At 38.1% G+C, this 25053-nt stretch overlaps 2 protein-coding genes across 2 annotated transcripts; both read left to right on the top strand.

Moving 5' to 3' along the window:
- Nucleotides 1–3737, top strand: klhl31 (kelch-like family member 31). Its single transcript, XM_061744958.1, has 3 exons — nucleotides 1–113; nucleotides 892–2091; nucleotides 2182–3737. Exons 2-3 carry the CDS (start codon nucleotides 923–925, stop codon nucleotides 2918–2920), a joined length of 1908 nt encoding a protein of 635 aa, XP_061600942.1. The 5' UTR covers nucleotides 1–113; nucleotides 892–922; the 3' UTR covers nucleotides 2921–3737.
- Nucleotides 3738–8608: 4871 nt separating this feature from the next.
- Nucleotides 8609–18892, top strand: gclc (glutamate-cysteine ligase, catalytic subunit). Its single transcript, XM_061745394.1, has 16 exons — nucleotides 8609–9153; nucleotides 11508–11620; nucleotides 13177–13359; nucleotides 14639–14752; nucleotides 14907–14965; nucleotides 15205–15341; nucleotides 15510–15584; nucleotides 15743–15859; nucleotides 16337–16475; nucleotides 16575–16687; nucleotides 16806–16898; nucleotides 17437–17541; nucleotides 17630–17711; nucleotides 17804–17913; nucleotides 18002–18122; nucleotides 18216–18892. Exons 1-16 carry the CDS (start codon nucleotides 9004–9006, stop codon nucleotides 18395–18397), a joined length of 1893 nt encoding a protein of 630 aa, XP_061601378.1. The 5' UTR covers nucleotides 8609–9003; the 3' UTR covers nucleotides 18398–18892.
- The last annotated feature ends 6161 nt before the right edge of the window (nucleotides 18893–25053 follow it).

The raw sequence follows: 25053 nt of genomic DNA, 5'->3' as shown, positions 1-25053 counted from the left end.
GGAGGAGTCAACTGCATGTCTCTTTCTGCAGGGTTGACGGCTGGTCTCTCTCTCCTGCTCCAGTAACTGGAGGCACAAGTTCCACCTTCACCAGCATCAACTTCATTTCTCAGGTAAAAGGAGTTTTCCAGTGCTTGATTCTTTGTCATTTTACCAATAAAAGAGGAGCGCAAGTAAGTTAATGTGTCAGTAATTATTAATAGAAAATGTGCTATTTTCCCAGTTTAATAACCTTCGGGTGAGAGATGATTTGTATCAAGCTGTTGTTAAACGGAGTTTGGATACAGAGCTATGAATGCTATAAGCTTCAAGGTTGGTGTGTTGTAATGCGATATGGGACTTTTTTCCTTTTAATTCCTTTCTGATGTTGCTGTTTTTACACAAATGTGCTTTCCTGTATAGTGCTGGTTCCAGACTTATGTAAGACAAAATTGGAAAAATAAAGATGTCGAAATGGAAGAAAACTGATTTTGAATTTGTACTCAAACTGTGAGAGGACACGAGGCCTGCTGGTCTTAAAGTCTATAAAAGGAACGTCATGGGAGAGCCTCTCCAGGGTTGCTATTCCTGGACATGCTGCTGACAAACTGTGACAGATGCAGGGAGGCGCATGTTGATGCACTCACACTTCTCTGTATCACCTAGTCGCACACATGGTTTCAAAGTCTGCAGAAACCGCTTTGCTTTCATTAAAGCAAATTTGACTCCTGTTAAGGTTTTCGCCAAAGCGGAGTGAGTTGCACATGTCATCATTCATCTGCTTTATGAAGATGTTATCATCTGATATCAAGATGTTATCATCTGATGCATATTTAATTCATGTGTGTTATCTTCAAGCTGCATCCGACTTTTCTGGCAAACTTTGACGTGTTTGTGTGTGCATGTTTTCAGAAAGTCTGGCCTGTGCTCCACTCCTGCAGCCATGGCACCCAAAAAGAACAAGGCGACCAAAAAGAGTAAAGGAGACATAAATGACATAACGGTTGAGAACAGCCCCAACAACAAAATAAATGGGTTAAACACTCTGATTGAAGGAGGAAATGGCTTCAGCTGCATCTCAACTGAAGTCACTGACTCTGTGTACGCCCCTAACATGCTGGAGGGTTTGAGCAACATGAGACAGGATAGCTTCCTCTGTGATCTGACAGTCTCCGCCCAATCAAAGTCATTTGATGTCCACAAGGTTGTCATGGCCTCTTGCAGTGAGTACATTAGAAACATCTTGAAGAAGGACACATCCCTCCAGAAGATCGACCTGAATGACCTCTCACCTGTCGGCCTCTCTACTGCGATCACATATGCATACTCAGGAAAGCTCACCTTGTCGCTCTACAGCATCGGCAGCACTATTGCTGCAGCAATGTTGCTGCAGATTGGCACTTTGGTGAAGATGTGCAGCGATTTCCTCATGCAGGAACTCAGCGTGGAAAACTGCATGTACGTGGCCAATATTGCTGATGCCTACAACCTTAAAGAAACCAGGGGGGCAGCAAAGAAGTTCATGAGGGACAACTTCATCGAGTTCTCTGAGATGGAGCAGTTCTTGAAGCTCACCTATGAGCAGATCTGCGAATTTCTCTCAGACGATTCCTTGCAGCTCCCCTCTGAGGTCACAGCCTTCCAGATCGCTATGAAATGGTTGGACTTCGACCAGAAGAGGTTGAAGTATGCAGCAGATCTCCTCACCTACATCCGCTTCGGGACTATCTCTGCCCAAGACCTGGTGAATCACATCCAGAACGTGCCCAGAATGATGCAAGACCCAGAGTGCCACCGTCTCCTCGTTGATGCCATGAATTACCACTTGCTGCCATTTCAACAGAACATCCTACAGTCGCGCAGAACAAAGATACGAGGTGGTCACAAGGTGATTCTCACCGTTGGTGGACGCCCTGCCTTGACGGAGAAATCCCTAAGCAAAGACATTCTCTACAGAGATGCAGACAACGTGTGGAATAAGTTGACAGAAATGCCAGCAAAGAGCTTTAATCAGTGTGTTGCAGTCTTGGACGGCTTTCTGTATGTGGCAGGTGGTGAGGACCAGAATGATGCAAGGAACCAGGCAAAGCACGCTGTCAGCAACTTCTGCAGGTACCAGCAAAATGTATTCAAACTCAGCTTCTGTCTTATCACTTGGTTTAGAACTTGAGAATAACTGTATATCCTTGTGACATCATTTAGGTACGATCCCCGCTTCAACGCCTGGATTCACTTGACCAACATGATCCAGAAGCGCACCCACTTCAGCATCAACACCTACAATGGCCTCTTGTTTGCAATCGGAGGGCGAAATGGTGATGGTGTTCAGGCCTCCATGGAGGTCTACGTGCCCTCCTCCAACCAGTGGCAGATGAAAGCTCCCATGGAGGTGCCTCGCTGCTGCCACGGCAGCTCTGTGATCGATGGCAAGATCCTGGTATCAGGGGGTTACATCAACAACACCTACGCCAGGGCCGTGTGCTCCTACGACCCCTCTACTGACACCTGGCAGGATAAGAGCAGCCTGAGCACACCTCGAGGGTGGCACTGCGCCACCACCGTCGGAGACCGAGCCTACGTGATTGGTGGCAGCCAGTTGGGAGGGCGCGGGGAGAGGGTCGATGTCCTCGTCGTTGAATCTTACAACCCGCACAGCGGGCAGTGGAGCTACTGTGCGCCTCTACACACGGGAGTGAGCACGGCCGGCATTTCCATTTTGAACAGCAAGATCTATCTCCTCGGAGGCTGGAACGAGGGCGAGAAGAAGTATAAGAAGTGCATTCAATTATACAACCCCGATCTCAATGAATGGACTGAGGATGATGAGTTGCCAGAAGCCACTGTCGGCATTTCATGCTGTGTCGTCACCATACCTACACGGAAAACACGAGAATCCAGATCTAGAGCCAGTTCGGTTTCATCTGCACCAGTCAGTATATAAGGGTTTAGATCTTGGATGATGTAGTTTACACGTCTACTGGTCTCTAGTTAGTCTGTTGCATAATCGCTTTCAGGCTAAATGGACATTACAACTTTGTTTAGATGAGTAAAGATCAACAGAGTCCAAGGATTACAGAATATAGTACTTATTTCCATTAAAAATGAAATAAATAAAACCAATAAGAGTTCAGAAGATGTGAACATATTTTTGAAAATAATATATAATAATTAGAACATTTTGAATCCTTATTATATCTGCGGAGGAGACAAGCAAACAATCGCAAAGAAGAGATTTGATTATTTTAAGAACTAACTTCCTTCTGGGGCCAATTCAGCTGGGATATTTTCATTAGCTTTTCCTCTAACTGTAATACTATTACAAGCATTAATCCTGAACTTTGTTTATGGTGACTTTAGCTACTGTGACTCTCACATACTTGAACAAATTAAGAGACTGGAATGTGACTGGCCCGAGTGTTGGTGGCGTAAGGCTTGTGATCAGCGCGTCAACTGCAGCACGACTCCAGTTTCTCTAAGTCCATCTCATATGCCGCATTCAGTACTCGTGTGTTTTATGTTATGGGATCGTCATAAATGTTACTGGTGTAAGTCAAACAGATTCTGTTGAGAAAATGAGGGAATGATAAGTCCTGAATGGATGTAAATGTGAAAGCAACAAAGTATTTTGTAAAACAGAATAAAGAAACACGGGAAGGATGTTCAGCACCTGAGCTTTCCCAGAAGTCCTGAATTCCCTGACTGCTCATGTCTTTCCATTTTATGTTTGTTTTTAAATTAAAGAGATGAAGTGTAAGCTACTCTGAGCTCTGTCGTTCATTTACATCTGTGCTTTTTTTTTCATGTTTTTTTCAAGACAATTCAAGTCCACCATCAAGTCCAAGTTCAGTCAGAATTTATTCATACAGCACATTTAAAACTACTACACTTGATCAAAGAGCCATACAAACTACGGTATACACATTTACAATCACTAAAATCAGCAATTAAACGAGATACAAAAAATCAAGGAAGATCAAATTAGGCAAATAAATGAGCTGTTTGCACAGTGAAGGTCAAGATATCTTGCTCAAGTTTGTTGCCTCTAGTGTTTCACCTTTAATTCGAACAGAATTAATATCTGCATTATCTTTTTTAGTTTTTGTTTGTTTGTTTTTCATTCTTTCTTTCTAAAAGTCCAAGGTCCAAAACGGCAGCCTGAGGATTTATTGTTAGCAGATTTTAATCGTGTTTACTGCTGTGTGTCTAAGCCAAGTAGAGTACTTTAAAAGGGCACTCAGAGGACTGCATTCATATATATATATATATATATATATATATATATATATATATATATATATATATATATATATATATATATACTAAAGGTAATCCTGTAACTAACTAGCTAACTAACTGGAGGATTCAAATCTGCATCAAAGTGGTTGTTAAACATAGTGACTGAGGATTTTTTATCTGTAAGGAAACCTAGGGCCCGTTCACTCACGCTGCAGAATGAGAGCATGACACAAGATAACCAAAGTACAAAAAAAACTGCATTATGCACTATACAGCATTTCCCTGGTGGACTGCCATTCGCTCATCTAAGAAACTCAAAGGCTGGTTTCATTAGACTGTTAAGGTCCCTGCTTAAATGTTGCATTAGGCTTTGTAACAAGAGCAGGCTCACACACTGCTGTATCTTATATCACCCCTTTTAACCTTATAATAGACAGGAAAACAATATGATTTGTTGATACCATGCCATTTACAGGTAGATTATATTTGTATTGCAGTGTAATCTTGAAAATAGCCCCAGGGTGCATTCAGTTCTTTTACTGCATGTTTGGTCTTGAGTAAGCTGCCAACACCCTTATCTCAGAAACACTTTTTTTAAACACCTGTAAAAGTCTTACACAGACTGCCCTAATGAAAAGCGTGGTGCTGTTTAAGATAGTATTAGGTTGAAGGTGGAATGTGATATATGTAGGTTTGCCCAGAGCCGCCGCAAGGGGTGTGCGAACCGTGCGACCGCACGGGGCCTCGCGCCCCAAGGGGCCTCGCGCTATGGGCCGTTTTTTGAAAAAAAACACAACTGATCAGACCAAGCGCAGACACAAGCTGCTCTGATCCAGACGGTGGAGTTGGAACAAACTGTCACACAATGTCGAGAGAACGAGACAGATTCAGGAAATTTCCATCAGGGGATGAAAAAAGAAAAAAACTAAAGAAAATGGAAGAGTTTAATGCCTCTCTGAAAGGCACGTTTGATAAATTTGTTAGAAAAATCCCCAATCCGACCGGGTCTCAAGCAGCCGTGGGGCCCCGCGTCGAGGCAAGTCAGATGATGATGAGGCAGGGGAAGGTATCCAATATTTTGCTAATAGGAGAGTTAAAATTGCGCATATAGACAGCCGATCCGACCCAAAAAACCCAAAAATTTTGCTCACGCGCGAGGGCCCCCCCAGGCCATTTCGCACAGGGCCTCGCAAATCTCCCAGACGGCTCTGGGTTTGCCCTCTATGCCCTACCCTCTATTGTTTTACTCTTTCCCTTATGTTGCTTTGACGTACATATCAAAGCATTAAAAAAAAAAGAAGCATCTTCTAAGGACACTTTTAAAAAGTCAAATTAAGAGTTCACTACTAAAGGGGCTACTGTAAAAACACTGAGAACGGCACTTTTGGTTTTAGTTTTTTAAATAAAGAATATCTTGAGTTGTTTGTTTTTGTTGTTGTTGTTTTCCATGAAAAGTATAGATCGCTTTTGTTTTTATGAGTATGATATTAAATTTTATGTTAACTATAGGTGGAGGCACCTGATAAGCTCTTTTGAGTTTTCGCCTCTTCCTGCACTTTAATTTGTAAAGTTGGTAATTTTATTTGTGTAATGTTTAACTGTGCAAATAAATAAAAAAAAAAAAAAAAGATCCAGGTATTTTATGAATATCTGATCAAACAATTGATGTTATATGAAAATAACTTTACTACTCAAATTGTGTGCGTGCATGCGTGCGTGCGTGCGTGCGTGCGTGCGTGCGTGCGTGCGTGCGTGCGTGCGTGCGTGTCTGATCTCAGCAGAGCTGCATTGTGGAAGAAAAGGAGGAATGTCACATCAGTGCACCTACAAGTCAATATTTCATTCAAAATGACAGCTTTGAGCTTCAATCAACATACATGTTTAGCAGGTTTTCATGTCTATGCACTGGAGGTTTTTGATTTGTAACAGTGACTTGGGGATACACAGGTTAACAAACCCACCTACGAGCAGTTCTAATTAAATGATTCTGTTCCAATAAACTGCACTTTTGTTGTGTGTTTTTTGTTTGTTGTTGGGGCTCTTTTCATTTGAAAATATTGTAAAAGATACATAAGATTTCTTTCAAAAATAACCACTGCAGTGTTGACTACACAGATTTTTGTTTTTAGACTGAGAACATGGTGAGCTTTACCAATTACATCCAACTCGGGGCGAGTGTGCTTCACTGACCTAAACCCTCATTTAATCAGCCAATTGTGCAACATTCACATCCTCTAAGACATGCTGTGTCATTCTTACTTTCACTTATTTTTTAGAATGAAGTTTCATTTGCATAGTCATGGGAAGCTTGTACTTCTCATGCAAAAGTTATAAACATGACTCATTCATTTCAAATCTAGGGCAAGTACATGACAGTGCACCTTGTCCGCCAATTTGTGAGGCTCACATAAACAGAAAATAAAAACATAATAAAAACAACATGTGTTACTGTACGCTGCAAATGGATAGTAAAAAAATACAAAACTAAAACATTTTATAAAAAAAATAATTTTAAATATGCTGAGCATTTTACATATTGTGCCCTTAATTTATGATAATGCCATGGATCAAATAAATTGTGTTTTGGTTTCTTTTGCTCTGCAGGGTCAAGAAAATAAGACATCTCAGAAGGTGTTAGACTTAGTTTAAATATTAAAATATTGGCCTCACCTGCAAGTATTCTTAAAGTAACACATTTAATGTGCAATTTTGAAATTTAAACAAACAGAATTGGCTAAATAAAATAGATAGACTATGATAAAAAAAAAAAACTAGACTGTCATTCAGAAATTTTTTTTAAGAAAATACGTGGTATAGAGTAGGCTACTTAATCTGGATAATTATGATAAAAAGAAGAAACAATTTCCTTAAACATGATGCATTATGACAATGCATGTTTTGAGTGGAAAACACAATTAACTATCTTAAACCGAAATAAAACTAACAGGTCTTAACGATTTATTCATTATTTCATATAGGTTACTATGATTGTTTTGTTTTGGAAATGACACTGGACTGTTTGTAAAAGAATGAAAGTTTTTTTTCTTTATATTATTGAAAAGCTAACATTTTAAATGGAAAATCAGAGGATTAAACTGAAAATTATTTAAAAATATAATGATCTATCCAAACATGAAATTATATTGGCCCATTTCTTTTATTCACTGCTTTATATTTCTTACAGTTTAAGAAAACTCAAATATCCTATCTCAAACAATTATAATATTCTGGGAATCTTAATCTTAAACTGTAAGCCATAATCAGCAATATTAAAATAATTGTTTTTTTAATTGCATTACAGAAAATAAAGAAAATAAAGAACTTTATCACAATATTCTAATTTTCTGAAACAGTCCTATATATATATATATATATATATATATATATATATATATATATATATATATATATATATATATATATATATATATATATATATATATATACCCACATATATATACACATCTTATCATAAACAATATAATCATTATTATATATACCATTTTATATACACATTATGCTGAATCCCCACACAATCACTACCTCATGTCTCCTCTTCCCTGTATTTGGCAAAAATCTTTTCTTTTTATTTGCTTTTGAACCTGTAGATCAACCTGCCCCAGGGACTAAAGAAGCAAATTATCATATTTACATGAAAATGTTATTATTTTTATTTTATTTATTTATTTCAGATCCCCATTAGTTGCTGCCTCAGCAGTAACTATTCTTTCTTCTTCAAGTTCAGTCGGGCTCTGTGCAATGAGTTTTTTCTTCTACTCGGGGGTATTGTGTAGTGGGTTTTCTGGGAGTTGGAGCTGATGTGGGTTGATTGTAGTGTGCTTTGATTCTATGTTTGGGCAAAGACTTTAGGGTTGTTTCTATGTTTCTATGTATGTTGGAGTATGCTTGTTGCCGTGCCTCGTGTCCAAGACAAATTTCTCCTAAGGGAGACAATAAAGATCCATCCATCTATTTATCTTCCTGGGGTCCAACAGTACAAATATACATTTCTATAAAACTTTTACAATACAATATAAAATGTTAGTTAAACAAAATAAATAACAAGTACAAAGAACAACAACTAAAAAGAAAAACAAGACAAAAAACAAAAACAAATAAAAACTAAAGATAATAATAAGCAGAAAAAAATGAAAAAAAGAAATGGAATTTTCCTAAATGAAAAAAACGAAAATGAAAAAAACAAAAAAATTATGAATGTACTGTCCCTGGTTCTTTTCCTTTACTAATAAAATACAAATCCAAAGTGTTCCCGGTGTCCGTGAACGTCGCACGGCAGCCAGATCTCGACTTGTTTTGATTGGCACCTGAGTGGGCGTGGCCTCGCAGCCAATAGTGCCTAGTCATAGTGACGTAACTAGCCCCGCCCCCAGCATCACCATCACATGCATGGCAGCAGAGCAGGAGGGCATTCACATGTAAGACACCTCCACCGCGATCCGCGGCGCTTCGGCTACTCCACAGCGACCGAAACACGTTCACCGAGCCGGCATTTATTCCTTCAGAGCTGCAAATCAAAGTTACCAAGGCGCTGAAACTCCTGCGGGGTTCTACTTGTCCAACAGGCGGAGCTTGACCGAGCTAACGCTGCTTTAGCCGGTGATGAGCAGCGGCCTGTCGCTCCTGGATACCTCGCTAAGGTTACCGGCCGGACAGCTGCACTCACAGACCTGCAGAGTTTGAGCTAACTAACCGCTCAGCAGCAGCAGCAGCAGCAGCAGCAGGACTCTCTTTGACTCCTCACCTGTCTCCTCACTTGTGTCTGCCATCATGGGCTTGCTGTCACAAGGGTCCCCTCTGAACTGGGAGGAAACCAGGGTGTACGCTGACCACATCAGGAAGCATGGCATCATCCAGTTCCTCCACATCTACAACAAGGTCAAGGAACGACAGAAAGATGTGTTGAAATGGGGCGATGAGGTAAGAAACTTATGTTTTGCTTTTTTTTAAACTGAGCCCCAGGGGCGAAAATCCCGTTTCATAGTTTGGGGGGGGACAATAAACAGTAAAATTTTAGAGAATAAATCCAGGGGGGGACAAGGAATAAAAGTTTTAGCCTTCCTTTAATACAGCATTTTGACATTTTCAACTCTATCTCGCAAACAGGCAGAAGACCTTTCTTAGAGCAATACAAAACAATGGTATTAGGTGGAAGGTGGCAATAATTCAGCACATCTGACATAATACACTGCAAAAACCCAAAATCTTAACAAGAATATTTGTCTTATTTCTAGTTAAAATGTCTCATTTTTAGTTAAAAAAAAATCTCATTACACTTAAAACAAGACTCACTGGAAAAACACAACAATTTTCACCTGTTTCAAGTAGATTTTCACTTATAATTTATAAATAATACTTATAAATAAGTAGAAAAATCTGCCAGTGGAACAAGATTGTTTTGCTTATAAGATAAATCTTGTCGCACTGGCAGATTTTTCTACTTATTTCAAGTGAAAATTTACATGAAACAGGTGAAAATTGTCAAATAACAAGTTATTTTTCTGGTGATGAGTCTTGTTTTTAAGTGTAATGAGATTTTACTGTTTATTATTATTTTCGGTTTCGGCCACAAATTTTAATTTTGGTGCATCACTACTAAATACTACTGCATTGTTCCAAAATTATTAATTCTGTCTCAAATTATTCTAGGGGGGGGACAGCTTTACTAATGGGGGGGACTTGTCCCCCCTGTCCCCCCCGGGATTTTCCTACTGAGCCCACATGGAGACAACTGCTGTCTGTGTTTGATCTGTCAAGCTGTGGTGGCTGCAAATGAAGGCTGATTTATGGTTCCGCGTTACATCGACGGCGTAAGGTACGCGGCGACGCGCACCGTAGGCTCTGCGTTGGTGTAACGCGGAACCATAAATCAGCCTTAACTCAGTAACTGGACGCAGAATTAATAGAATAGAATAGAATAGTAGACTTTATTAATCTCCCAGAGGAGAAATTCAGTCGTGCAGCAGCCAAAACACACACACGCTTTATACAAAAAATGTAAAATAGAAATTACCATAAATAATAAAAAGAGCAATATAAAAAGTAGAAAGTAGAAGTAGAAAAAGACTATGTACAAGAGAGAAAAAAAGTAGTAAAACCAAAATAAACGGATAATATTTACAAGATATTTACAAATATTTCCAAAATTTACCACGTTTCTACTCAACCGTTTTTGTTAAATTTTCCTCGACTTGCACATACACATACAGACTCATGAAAACGAGGACAAACAGACTCAAACACAGCTTTTATCCAACAGCAATAATCACCCTTAACAAAAACAGAAGCTAATATGCAATAACAATAACAAAAATGATTGTATTCAGATTCAGATTCAGAAAACTTTATTCATCCCCGAGGGGCAATTGCAGGACAACTGAGCAGCAAGATGTTGAAAATCTCAAATAGAACAAGAATAAAGTAGAATAAAACTTTGTCCAGGCGATATTCCAGTAATATCAGTAGTAACAAGTACAAGTAAATACAAAACTAAATTACTGGACTCCTTAAATGTTTAGATCTTCATCAACTTTGCTGATGAAGTTTCTTGTGGGGTCCGTGTGTTGATGTGGAGGGGTGAATGTGTCTAGAGATATATATATTTTATTTGTTTATATTTAAAATTACATTTTATTCAGTTATTTTATTTCCTCAATTCCTAAAGGCTGTTAGTTTATTAACAATTTAGTCAAACAAGTTGTTTGCAGGTGAAATGTGCCTGTAAAATAAAACTATTGTAGCTTAATTCAATGCTGTATTGTCTTGCATCCATCCTGTGGAGGTGAATAACCTGAAGATCTAAACATTTAAGGAGTCCAGTAATTTAGTTTTGTATTTACTTGTACTTGTTACTACTGATATTACTGGAATATTGCCTGGAATATTGAATTGTTGAGTAAATAGAGCAAATTGAGACCTGTGGGGTTGGGTGTGTGAGTTGAAACTACTAATCTGTTTTCTTTTTTTCTTTTTTTTTTCCTCCCACCCATCACAAACTCACAAAACTTTAGTGCGCTACGGCTTGAACGAAGTGTTTTGAATTCAAACGATGTGGAACGCTGTTGTCATAGATTAATCCTCTTTTCAGACAGGGGCTTACAGACCAGCAGAGTCAAAGTCAAGGAAACATAACTGATGAATTGGAATTGATGTGACGGCGTCCCAGCATTGTACTGCAGCCCACCATTGATGGAAAGTCTGGCCTTGGACAATGGAGCATAACATGTTTTCCTGCAAATTTGTGTTTACATTTGTTTTTTCTGTTTCCTTCATAGGTTGAGTACATGTTGGTGGAATTGGATGACAAAGATGAAAAAGTTCGAATCGTGTTGAATGGCGGGGAGGTTCTGGAAACTCTTCAAGACCAGGGTGAAAAAGTAAACCCCAAGTAAGTAATCGCTGCAGAACACATGAAATAAGTCGAGCTTGAGGAAATGCTAAATAGTAAATATGCTAAATAAATATTGTATTTTTTGACCTTGTTTAGACTTTGCAAAGGGCTTTATCATGTTTTTCTTCTTCTCCCACAAACATAAACATTCATACAAAGGTTTCACATCTATAAAATGATGATATGAATATCCCTTTGAGTGACATAAACCAAAGGGTGAAACAAAGGTAATGTTACCAAGAAAAGGTAGACCACCCAAACTCCCAACCCCCATTTGCTTATCAATGCATCAGAAATATTTCAGCATCCAGACTAATAGAAATTATTCCTTCAAATCTGCACTAGGCTGACAGGAGGGGTTGCACCTTTCAGACTGTAAATGATCATCTATTAGGATTATTTTTGCTCTAACTGGGAAACCTTAGATCAGTGAAAGCTGCTTGATGTCTTTGCTAACATGCAATTTGGTGAACAAAAGGTTTAGAGGAACAAGTGGGGGAAACGGAGAAAACGAAACTCACACAGTTGACATTTTTTACACACATTCGTGTTATACACATGCATAGTTTATGTACCGGTAGTTACAACACAGTACAAAGACGGACTGAGGGAGTAAGCTGTACCACAGTGATCAAGTCTGTCCTGAATCACACTCTTCAGGTTAATTGTCTTGTATTAGTTGAGTTTTAAATGATGTATCTGAGTAAATAAGCAAATATAAATAACAAAAGTTTCTTTCTGGCCCAACCCATACACACACACATGCAGAAAGAAAGAACGGCAACTGACTTTAGACTAATTCAGTCATTAACAGCCCACTGCACTTCTAAGTTTGCACGTATCCAGTGATTTTGAAAAAGGCCTAATTCCTGGTAGTCTTTCACCTAATCACCCCCACAGATGGATCCTGCCTTTTGTGCACTAGTTATAAATCAATCCTGTTTTTCACACTAATCTTTCCTCGTATTGTTGTCAACCTTTGGTGATCAAAAGCCAGACATGAATACCTATTCAGAGTCACGTTGCTTAAGTTAACCCATTCCGATCTGCGCTGCCTGTTATGGGAATCTGGTTTAAGTATTTTGATGAAATCTGCAATAAGATGAGGGATTTGTCACAGCAGGCCTTTTTATTTAGTATAGTTTTATGATAAAAAGAGACTCTTTTGCAGCAGTAGTAACCTGAGCGCCTCTGGGGAATGCTTTTTGTTTGCGTAAATAGCAGTAGCACATCTTTAAAGAAGAGGAGTTCTCTGCAGGCGCTGTAAATGTGTTTGTTCAGTCCCAGGGGTGTTATGCTTAGCACTGCCTATGACGTCAGGCTACATTTGTATAGCCAACTTCACCCAGGGGAAATACCAACGGCAGTGACAACAGTAGAGCCCATGCATTCCTCATTACTCCCCCTCTGTTGCACAAACCAAAGAGCACGCTCTGAAGCGCAAATGCGTTGCATTCGTTTGCCCCGCTAGGATTACGGCCGCCATATCATGAAGTGACAACAGAAAGGTCATGTTGATGCTAAGACCATCATCACGTTTTATGTTTGTGCAGCCACCCCACACTCTGGAGGCCAGAGTACGGCAGCTACATGATCGAGGGAACTCCAGGGCAGCCGTACGGGGGCACAATGTCGGAGTTCAACACGGTGGAGGGCAACATGAGGAAGAGACGGCGAGAGGCCTCGTCTGTCTTGGACCAGACTGAAACCCTCTGCACCATCACCGCATTTCCAAGGTGCTTGGGGGTTTTTACATGTTTCAACTTTCTTGAATGGCTCAGGATGGAGATGAGTCCAAACATCAGATCTGTAGGTTTGTGGATGGATAGATAGCTAGCTAGTTTTATTTATCCCCGAAGGGAAATTACGTTGTCATAGTAGTCTAGTATGAATACAATAGCCTGAAATATGTGGGTAGCAAAAAGATAGGAATAAAAATGGAGTGGGACAAGGATAAGTAGGCAGATACGGTGCAGTTAAACAACACTACTTACAGATGGTTATAATAATAATAATAATAATAATAATAATAATGATAATACTGATACATATATGTATGAGATATTGTAACAGTGATAATAATAATAGTAAAATTATAATAATAGAAATACAGTATGTAATAATATGATACTCATTGTATCAACAACGGTATATTATAATAATAATGATGATAATATGTACACATAGAAACATAAACAGGACTGTCTCAGAAAATTAGAATATTGTGATTTTCTGTAATGCAATTAAAAAAAAACAAAAATGTCATACATTCTGGATTCATTACAAATCAACTGAAATATTGCAAGCCTTTTATTATTTTAATATTGCTGCTCATGTCTTACAGAAAACTCAAATATCCTATCTCAAAAAATTGGAATATTCTGGGAATCTTAATCTGAAACTGTAAACCATAATCAGTAATATTAAAATAATAAAAGGCTTGCAATATTTCAGTTGATTTTTAATGAATCCAGAAATACAAAAATGTCATACATTTTTGTTTTTTTTAATTGCATTACAGAAAATAAAGAACTTTATCACAATATTGAAATTTTCTGAGACAGTCCTGTATGTTTAGCCTGTGTAAGATGTGCATACATACATAACTACAATATATAATATGTACACATGTATATATACGCACAAGAAATAATATATATAGTGTAGGTATAATATATGCGTGATAAATACTTGAGTAACCAAGATAAACATACCATAAACAGTATCCTGTTAATAGGAATATGTTAATAAATTGTGCAAAAGGACACAAATATTGTATGAATATGATGTAGAATATCAATACAATTATTTTTCCATCAGATGTAAATGAAAAACATTAATTATTGTGGAGATTAGCTGGCAACACAGTCAATAGCTTAATGTCATTTTATATATATATATATATATCATTTTTTTTTTGTCTTTTTTTGTTTATTGTTTAATTTTTTGTTTTAAAATTCAAGATAATCATGAATTGCAGCACAATAAGAATATGTTGTTTACTATTTTGTTCAGACTAGGTTGTCCCGGTTTCACCAAACCAGAGTGCCGGCCGACTCCTGTTGAAAAGGGAGTGTCAAAATCCCTGTTTTTCCCAGACGAAGCCATCAACAGACACCCGAGGTTCAGGTACGGCTCATTAGAGCGTGCAGATTATTGCTGCCAGATTTCATACATGCAGCCGCACATCTCTTGGTGATATGAGGCAGCGAGGGATTTTGACTTGACGTTTTCCTAAATTATAATAGGTTTATGAACGTGTTCTTACCTGTGTTTGTTTCAGTACCCTCACCAGGAACATACGTCATAGACGGGGGGAGAAAGTTGCCATAAATGTGCCAAGTAAGTTCAATTTTGAGGCAAGAAAGGAGATGTAGAAAAAAAAGTCAGTGTTTTGTTGTTGTTTTTTTCCCTCTTATTTTATTGTGATATGTGGCTTTTCTTGATATTCCTGTTCTGCTGTAGATGGGTGTGGAGTATTATCTGTAAAATGCAGACTTTTCTTGTAAAAGCTTTTCATTTCCATCTCAGACTTTTAGCGGATACGAAGAACGCATAACTTAATTGTTTTCCTGTTTCAGTTTTCAAAGATAAGTGCACTCCGTCTCCATTTGTGGAAGAGTTTCCCGAAGACGATGGTGAAGCAGCGAGGGCGGCTCTGCCCGACCACATCTACATGGATGCCATGGGCTTTGGCATGGGCAACTGCTGCCTGCAGGTATGCATGACTGCTCTGAGTAGTGTAGCATCCCACAGTGTGTTTATTCCCTGGTATAAATGATAATATGTAAACCAGACATGTCAAGGCTTTGTGTGACTGCAAATCTGCAGGCTTAATAAGTGAGTTATAAATGTACTTCAGCCTCCTTTTATGGTGCTTTTGCAGGTAACATTCCAGGCTTGTAGCATCGATGAGGCAAGATATCTGTATGACCAACTAGCAACATTTTGCCCCATTGTGGTGAGTGAATGAATGCTTAAACATGTGATAAACACCATATGTTATATAACTGACCTCAGTCTCAGAATTTCATGAGCAAATGCTCGTTTATTTATGCTGAACACACTTTGAAATATGTTAAAACTGCTGTCACTGACTCTGCGTTTTACTGTTTGCAGATGGCATTGAGTGCAGCCTCACCTTTCTACAGAGGTTACGTGTCGGATATCGATTGTCGCTGGGGAGTTATTTCTGCTTCGGTGGATGACAGGACACAGGAGGAACGTGGGCTGAAGGTGAGCAGGACGATCTGAAAGCACCAGCACGCCAGGATAGGATGTAGTCCCTGTAAAATAAACAAGACTTCTAAGAATTAATTTGGTTAATTGAAGCTGTTTTGAAGTTAATGTTTTCCCTCAGTGGAAGACATAACGTCTCACCTCTGTCTCTGGAGGAGACATGAGGACATTTGCACGGCTAAGTTACCAGCAAATGGCCCTTGCAACGCCTTAAATGACAGCAATGTTTCCAATCTTGTCATGCTGAGTAAACAGCTGGTCCTTCAAGCCTTTTCTGCTGTAAAAGTAGCGTTTTAGTCCACTGTTTTCACTAACATGTGCTGACAGTAAAATCTCATGCGAACATAATGTACAGTAGCAGACTCTATCACAAGAGCTCCACCTGGTTGAGATAACAGGAAAAACGTGCGTAGTTGCGTATAGACTATATTTACTGATTTTTATTGATTTATTTTTCTTCTTTTCTTCTTGCAGCCACTGAAAAACAACAAATACCGGATCTTCAAGTCAAGGTACGACTCCATTGACAGCTACCTGTCTGGCTGCGGTGAGAAGTACAATGACATTGATTTGACGATAGACGAGGAGATCTACAAGACGCTCCTTGATGCAGGTACTGACGTTGCAAATATGCGAGCCAAACCCGAATAATCTCTCTTCTACATGTGTTCACAGTGGTGAAACAGGAAACAATGTGTGTTTTTGTTTCCAGGCATCGACAAGCCTCTGGCTCAACATATCGCTCACCTCTTCATCCGAGACCCGCTGTCCGTCTTTGAGGAGAAAATACACCTGGATGATGAAAATGAGTCGGACCACTTCGAGGTGAGGATTTCTGAGTTTCTGCAAAAGTTTTGTTTTGATGACCTTAACCATTTGCAGGAGTGTCACCTTAATGATGGATGGAAAAAAAAATTCATTAATTCATTCAAATTTGTTGCAGAATCTTCAATCAACCAACTGGCAGACGATGCGGTTTAAACCTCCGCCTCCAAACTCTGACATCGGCTGGAGAGTTGAGTTTCGCCCCATGGAGGTACTTTCAAATTATCAGACCAGCTTTTAGTTTGTTAGTTAGTTAGTTAGTTAGTGATTTATTCCGAACATGCAAATGATATATAACGTAAATATGAACAAGTAAAACAGAAATAATAATACAAAATGGCCGATCAAGACAATTTTACAAAACAAAACAAAATAAAACAAAAAAACTGCATAAAACAAAAAAAAAACACCACAGTAATTTCACTTGCATGTCCGAAAAGGGGTGGGAAGAAGTATAATTTATTTAATCCCGCCCCTTCTCCATAAAATATTAACAATATTTATTTATGTCCTTCTTATTTTTACATTACTCTTTTCTTAATTATATATAAATATATACATACACACACACACACACACACACACACACACACACACATACATACTGTACGTACATAATATACATATACACACAAACATACAAGTACACATACATACATACACACACATACACTCTTTAAATGGCTTTGGCTCTTTGGCTTTAAATATGTTGACGTCTAGGAAATTACATTTAGATTTTTGTTTTTCAGGTGCAGCTAACGGACTTTGAGAACGCTGCATATGTGGTGTTTGTCGTCCTGCTCACCAGAGTGATCCTGTCCTACAAACTGGACTTCCTAATCCCATTGTCAAAGGTAATAACAACTATTCAGTTAAATTGACATTTGGATGCAGTGATACAGATTTGTCCACTGATGCTGAGTAAAAATGTATCTCTTTCAGGTGGATGAAAACATGAAAGTAGCCCAGAAGAGAAACGCTGTGCAGGAGGGAATGTTTTATTTCCGGAAGGACATCTTTAAAGGTGGGTTAAAGGGGAGGCACAGCTGAAAATCAACGACTTTGGTGGCTGCTTCAGACTACAGTTAACGGTGCGTTTGCCCCATCCATGATCAGGATGCAACCCAGTCCTCGATGGCACTGCTTCTGCGCAGAACGGCTTGGAGACCGACTGCGGTAACGAGGAGTACACGCTGATGAGCATCGACACCATCATCAACGGAAAGGTGATTTTTAGGCATCACAGAGGAGCTGGTTGGCAAAGCTGTTGACCCTTTTTCATTCCTGTTCTCTTCTGTATTCATTTATGACCAGGAGGGGGTGTTTCAAGGGCTTATCCCGATCCTAAACTGCTATCTGGAAAACATGGAGGTGGATGTGGACACCAGGTGCACCATTTTGAATTATCTAAAGCTCATCAAGAAACGTGCCTCAGGTAAAGTACCATCCAAGGACAAAGCAAAGCACAGTTTTTGCTGCACGCAGCTGAATTTTTGACCAATCAGCTCTTCTTGTTTCCCTGAAATAGGCGAACTGATGACCATGGCTAAGTGGATGAGGGAATTTGTCGCAAAGCACCCACAGTACAAGCAGGACAGCGTCATAACTGACAAGATCAACTACGACCTGTTCAAGAAGTGTGACAGAATTGGAAAAGGTGAAGAACAGTGCCCAGAGCTCTTTGGAAATCCAGTGAACAAGTTCAAATGAGCAACACCGGAGCAATGCATCGTAATTATACTAAAGCATGTAAAGAGAGACCAAATGACAGAGGTCCAACAGTAACGCAGCAGCATGTGTGTGTATCCAGAGAAACGCACCTGCAACAGATATATGTATATACATTGAAATTTTTATGATTACAGAATTATTTTAATAGGATTCAGATAAGAGAAGGTTTGTGTAATAGAAAATCAGATCTGTATTTATTTTTGTCTGGGAATTAACTTTATCTGTGTGCGACTGTAAATGTAGCAAAGAGTTGTACAGTAGTCTGCTTTTCATCTTTGCTTCTGTAAATACTGCACTTATGCTCCTAGACAATTAACATCTGTTTTGCTCATAGTTTTCTTTTCTTTTTCTTTTTTTTAATATTTGCTTTGCTCTGCTGACTTTGTAGTGGGACCTTGCAATATGTGTTGCATTCATGTGAACCACTGTTTGCTATGTGATGCTGTTTCAAAATAAATCTGTACATCAATTCAATTTGACAAAAGATTTTAGAGGACTGTTTAATTTTCTAAAATTTTTTATATCATTAATAATTTCACCTTTTGTTCACCAGCAGGTTCAAATGTCAGGATTTTAAGTATGAGCAGCTGTAAAATGAAATCATCTTCACCACTTTCATCCTTCATATTTTGCACCAAAAACAAATTACAACTGTACATGTTTGAAAACTACTGTAATTTTGGTCATAAACATTATATATATATATATTTTTTTTTTTTACAATGATGACAAAGCGTTTGTAAGCAGAGGTTTAAATACTTTATGTACTGTATTACAGAATTCGTTTGGGTGCGTTTAAGTATGCGTCCACTAGAGGGCGGTGTTGGCGCGCTGTTAATCCACCGCGGGCCCGCAGTGATGGATGAGCGCGTTAAGCCTGATTTATGGTTCTGCGTTAGATCGACGGCGTAGCCTACGGCGTAAGGTACGCGGCGACGCGCACCGTACGGTTTGTGCAGAAGGCGTTGGTGTAACGCGGAACCATAAATCAGCCTTTACCTTAGTTTGACCTCTTCGATAAGGATAATGATTTTGCGACCGGTTTACCAACTGCACACAATCTTCTGGGACTCGTTTCTTTGAAAGTAAAGTACAACTTGTTAGACTGAATAAACCAAACAATATTGTGCACAATTTGACCAGACCAATCATACAAGTTTGTACATAAATGTTAACAATAACATGTTACTAATGCAGGGTAATATGAAGAAATACAATCTAAATGAAGAAGAATATCATGCCGATGCATGATGCATATCTAAATGTATATTTAGTTTGTTTTTAAACTAATTATTTAACTCATTGTATGAACCGATGAAATCCCAAAACTGGGCTGCAGTTTTGGGTTTGTCTCATGAGACAGTCTAAGTGACTGTGCTAACTTTTACATATTCATAAAACATGTTTAAGTGACTCATTCACTTCAAATATCTATAAAATGACATTCTTTAAATGTCTTATGTGAGTTGTCTTGCACTATGTATGAAAAAGTCCTTTTATATCTGTGGAGATTTTAATTTCCTATATGAACAATTTCAAAATGTTTACGACTGGAGCTGCACTTGGGGGACCTCAACAATGAATGCTTTTTTTTTTTTTAGACTTGATGCAGAATGGTGGGCAGTGCCTAATCAGGCCACTGGAGTGACCAATCACAGGAGATCACCGGGCCTCGCTTTTTTTAGGGAGGAGGGGGGCACCTTTTCTTTTTCTATTTTCATGGGACAACTGTAAATATGCCGTGGCAAAGTGTCAGAAATGATTATGATCACACATAGAGACTAAAATTTAACTTACAGTGGGATTAATTCCTGCTTCAACATAGGCATTGTATAACATGCAGTTAAACATATGGAGTGCTTGTCAGTGTTTTGTACATCAGGAAGTACTTAAAATATCATCAAATGATGAATCAAAGTCATAAGTTTAGATAAATGCAAGCTCGGATGAACAAATTTAGACATTTTACATCATGTCACTATTCATTTATGAAAACTGGCAAATTGCAGAGGGACTGTGAGATGCTTTCCTTGAATTTATGAGAATAAGTCGCAGCCAGGTGCTGATACTCAAACTTAGTTAACTGATCATATGCAAATGTGTCCACTTCTGTGACATCAGTTTTCTGGTTTGGTCAGGTCAAGTGTGTTAATACTATGTCAAACAAGACATCATAAAAAGATATTAGAAATACATGTTGCAGCCAACCAGTTAAGGAAAGGTTATACCATTTTCAAACAATCTGGAGTTCATCACTAGAGTGAGAGAGATCTTCATAGACCAACAATTGTCAAGCATGGTGGTGGCGGAGTAACGCTTGAGTTATCCACAAATCCATCTGCGAATCACAGAATTTTAAATGATCTTTGAGCTAAGAGATCATGAGAAGACAGCTGACGAGAAAATGATCACTTTGATTTGTAGCTGCCGAACCCTGATTCTGTTTTATGTGTTGATGGAGAACATTTCTGATGTAGAAAAATTTAAGTAATTGCCTCTTTTTTTAGTGTAGCTGCTTATTTCCACCCTTACAGCACAACAGTAAATGTAACTGTCATTCCTTACTTCACAGAAGTATTTTTGTGTTGTTTAGTCTGTTTTGTTGACTTTGTCTGGCTCTTGATGATTTAAGATGATGTGGCTCTTCAAAAAGAAGAAACTTTGGATAAATCCTCTTTTTGATTTCCTCACCGTACCATATAGCAGCCAAAGTTACCAAGAAGATGATAATCGGCTGCAGTGTTTGTAGCTCCTGAAGACCGTGATGTTCTCCTAAAGAGCAACAGTGCTAGTCATACAGCCATTATGGTCTCACAGTTGCAGAAACAACTCCACTTTCAAGTTGCTGGGATTTTTTAATACGATTGTAATTCGATCTAAATCTGTTAGTACTCTGTATGCTTCAGCTCCAATGGCAGAAAAGTATTAAACCACATTCAAATCACAAAAACCCAAACTTTGAGATTTGGTTTAGGACTTGAATTGTCTTGGACATTAGATGGCATGGTCAGTCCGAGCAGAGAAAGCAAGTGGCGCACTTTTCTGTTGTTATTATTGATGTGTACTTTCTTATTGGGAGAAAGAAATGCATTTTTAATAATCACTCTCAGTCCATCAAAACAGCAACTTCTACCTGATTGTAGAGGTGGAATACGTGACAGCTGTTACACAACTATGCAGAGTGGTGGCTTGGAATTTTATTTCTATTTATTTACTTATTATTTATTTATTGTATGGATTTTGACAGCTTTTTGTGCTAGGATTTCACTCTTACTGTTTAACAAGAACATGGAGTTCACAAGTTGCAGATCACAAGGAAGTATGTGACAAAAAGCGTGTTTGATCAGAACATCAGAATAGCTGGCGAGCCTTTCTAAAAGCACTCAACAGCAGCGCGGAGCCAAGGTCAGGAACGAGGTGAACCATGAGCTGTAAAAATCAGATTTTAAATTGACAGTTTGGAGGAATATTTATTATGCACTGGAAAACAAATATCCGAGGTCTGTGACATCTGTTTGAATTAGAAACTTTGTGCCTTTTTTTGGTCAAAGTTCTACTTGGTTTTCTGAGGCTTTAATGAATTATTAGTTATATGTTTTGGTGATAAACGGGGATACAATGATTCAGCTCTGTTGATAACAACTGGTCTAAGAGGCGGCGTTATGGTCTCAACTTGAGGACTTATCTTGGGTTTCTTCACTTCAAATTTCAACTAAAGTGTGAAGAAATCTGCAGGGCCAGGAGCCTCTCTCAACTTTGTTTTTTATTCATAATGCCATGCTCCTTGTGTGAGGGCTTGAATACAGCATGTCTCATGTGTAAAAGACATAGTTAATACAAAGGCTGTCGCAACTGATACCATTGTGACGTAGTGTTTAGTTCTTATCCGTACAAATGTTTGACCTTTTTTTATCCAAATCCAAATGTAGCACTCGTTCTCATTCTCATATCTCATTTAGGAGAGACGAAAAATAGCAAACATTCAAACCCAGTGTAATTGTGGTTTGTGCAGGATGCTGGGCGGTATTTCAGGATTGGGGTGCCGCGGTGGGGGTGAGGCTGGCCGGGGGGGGGCCTTGTCGGCGCGCCATCCACTACCAAGTAATCAAGCTTGCTTCCAGTGGTTTTGGCTGGCTGAGATTATTATTATTATTATTATTATTATTATTATTATTATTATTATTATTATCATTATTATTATTATTATTATTATTATTATTAATATTATTATTATTATAATTATTAGTAGTAGTATTATTATCATTACGGCAGTGTTGGCATCCCCATAATCCCCATCTTACTTATTATTATCAATATTTTTATAATGATCTATTTATCCTTCTTTTTAGCCTTCTAACCTTTCTCTATATCATTACTTGCCCCATTTCTGTTTAGTTTTGCTCTCTTTTCTCTCTTTTACGTTAGTATAATGTATTTTGTGTCTCCACCCTGTATTTTTGTTGTAAATTATTTCAAAAAAAAAAAGTCATTGTAAAGCAGCCTTTTATAAAAACTCAATTCATGGATGTGCAGACACGACAGACCAGAGACTTTGGAGGAAATGATGCAGACACCGAATTAACTTCTTAATTAGGTCTCCATGTCCGGCCTCTCACAACTAAGTACCCCAAATTATATGACACGGATTATCATTATCGGATGTATATCATAATGATGTAAACCTTTAAATAATAATGACAAATTATCCTTCTTAGTAATAAAAGAAAGTGAGAAAAAAAACTAGCTTTGTAGATAAGCTTGATAGTATTTTAGACTTTGACTTTTCCTGGAAAACATAAAAAATTATCTCAGAGGTGGGTGGTGCCTGATCAAGTCACTGAAACCGACTAATCAGAGCAGAGGACTGTTTTGGGGTTGTTAAACCTTACTACTAACCTACCCTTAAACTCCTATTATTCTTGAGAAGAAAGACACATATAAGTAGCAACGCAATAAATTGAAGCTTATAAGTCCCAATGTTAATGTTTCTTAAGTCAATGAATAGTCATTACATTTATGTTAAATATGGACCGAAATCTTTAGGCTTGTCAGATATTTGAAAAAAGTTAATTGCAGTTAAAACAGCCTTTGCAAAAGTGGTCTGTGGATTGGTAGGGAGTAAATATGTCATGCCAAAACGCTGTTTTTTACCACAATCTTGTAACCCAAAAGACTGAATCGACTGATGATGTGTTAAACTTTGTTAAATTAACTTCTTACAGCTTCAGATTAAACCTCCTCAGAAAGTTAAACATAATGTGACAGGGATAAACATCACACACTCTGAATGAAATGAATTCACAGCATAGAAATATGAGAATCATAAAAGATCATATTGTTTGTATGCACATTGATTCCCTTTTATTTATTGTCTGCTTCCATCAAGTCAATGAGAATGCATGCATGGGGTTTTACTGGACACAAAGAGAAAGGGAAAGAAAAGAAACAGTTTGAGGGTTACCACAAATGGGTCACACATAGACTTTATACATGCAATTTCCACATCGATGGATTGTGTTACCGTAGCAACCACAGAGTAAATGAAATTACAGGAGGACTTAAAAAGCTACGGAAGAGTATCAGGGCCATGCAGGCGAAAAAATATTTGGGGGCGGGGGGGATTTTTTTTATTGTGCACTTCGAGAAAAAAGTCGAAATGTCGAGAATAATGTTGAAATAAAAATTCGAGAAAAAAGTCGAAATGTCGAGAAAAAAGTTGAAATGTCGAGATTAATGTTGAAATACAGTTTCAAGAAAAAAGTCAAAATGTCGAGATTAATGTTGAAATACAATTTCGAGAAAAAAGTCGAAATGTTGAGAAAAAAGTTGAAATGTCGCAAATAAAGTTGAAATGTCGAGATTAATGGAGCACAATTTCGAGAAAAAAGTTGAAATGTCGAGAAAAAAGTCGAAATGTTGAGATTAATGTTGAAATACAGTTTCGAGAAAAAACGCGAAATGTCGAGAATAATGTTGAAGTACAATTTCGAGAAAAAAGTCGAAATGTTGAGAAAAAAGTTGAAATGTCGCGAAAAAAGTCGAAATGTCGAGATTAATGAAGTAAAATTTTGAGAAAAAAGTCGAAATGTCGAGAAAAAAGTCGAAATGTCGAGATTAATGTTAAAATACAGTTTCGAGAAAGAACGCAAAATGTCGAGAATAATGTTGAAGTCCAATTTTGAGAAAGAAGTCGAAATTTCGAGATTAATGAAGTACAATTTCGAGAAAAAAATCGAAATGTTGCGGAAAAAGTCGAAATGTCGAGATTAATGAAGTCCAATTTTGAGAAAAAAGTCGAAATGTTGAGAAAAAAAGCCGAAATGTTGCGAAAAAAGTCGAAATGTCGAGAATAATGTTGAAGTTCAATTTCGAGAAAAAGGTCGAAATGTTGAGAAAAAAAGTCAAAATTTCGTGAATAAAGTTGAAATGTTGAGAAAAAAAGGCAAAATTTCAACTTTTTTCTCGACATTTCGACTTTTTTCTCGAAGTGCAAAATTAAAAAAATCTTCCCCTCTCAAATATTTTTTCTCCTGCATGGCCCTAATACTCTTCCGTAATAAAAAAGCCCTAACGTCTTCTCTTTTATGCATTAGTTTGGGCTGTAAGTGTGGTTGTCCTGGCTGCTGCAGCCCCGC

The sequence above is a fragment of the Cololabis saira genome, chromosome 17 (assembly GCF_033807715.1).
Source record: "Cololabis saira isolate AMF1-May2022 chromosome 17, fColSai1.1, whole genome shotgun sequence".
NCBI lineage: Eukaryota > Metazoa > Chordata > Actinopteri > Beloniformes > Belonidae > Cololabis > Cololabis saira.
The sequence above is the reverse complement of the archived record's forward strand: the minus strand, read 5'-3'. Positions and strand labels throughout refer to the sequence as shown.

What these genes read in the sequence shown, in the direction of transcription:
- klhl31 (XM_061744958.1), top strand. Translation starts at nt 923, where the DNA reads ATGGCACCCAAAAAGAACAAGGCGACCAAAAAGAGTAAAGGAGACATA. An exon ending in GCTGTCAGCAACTTCTGCAG is followed by an intron (nt 2,092 to 2,181) that starts GTACCAGCAAAA and finishes GACATCATTTAG; the next exon opens with GTACGATCCCCGCTTCAACG.
- gclc (XM_061745394.1), top strand. Translation starts at nt 9,004, where the DNA reads ATGGGCTTGCTGTCACAAGGGTCCCCTCTGAACTGGGAGGAAACCAGG. An exon ending in GGTGAAAAAGTAAACCCCAA is followed by an intron (nt 11,621 to 13,176) that starts GTAAGTAATCGC and finishes ATGTTTGTGCAG; the next exon opens with CCACCCCACACTCTGGAGGC. An exon ending in ACCATCACCGCATTTCCAAG is followed by an intron (nt 13,360 to 14,638) that starts GTGCTTGGGGGT and finishes TATTTTGTTCAG; the next exon opens with ACTAGGTTGTCCCGGTTTCA.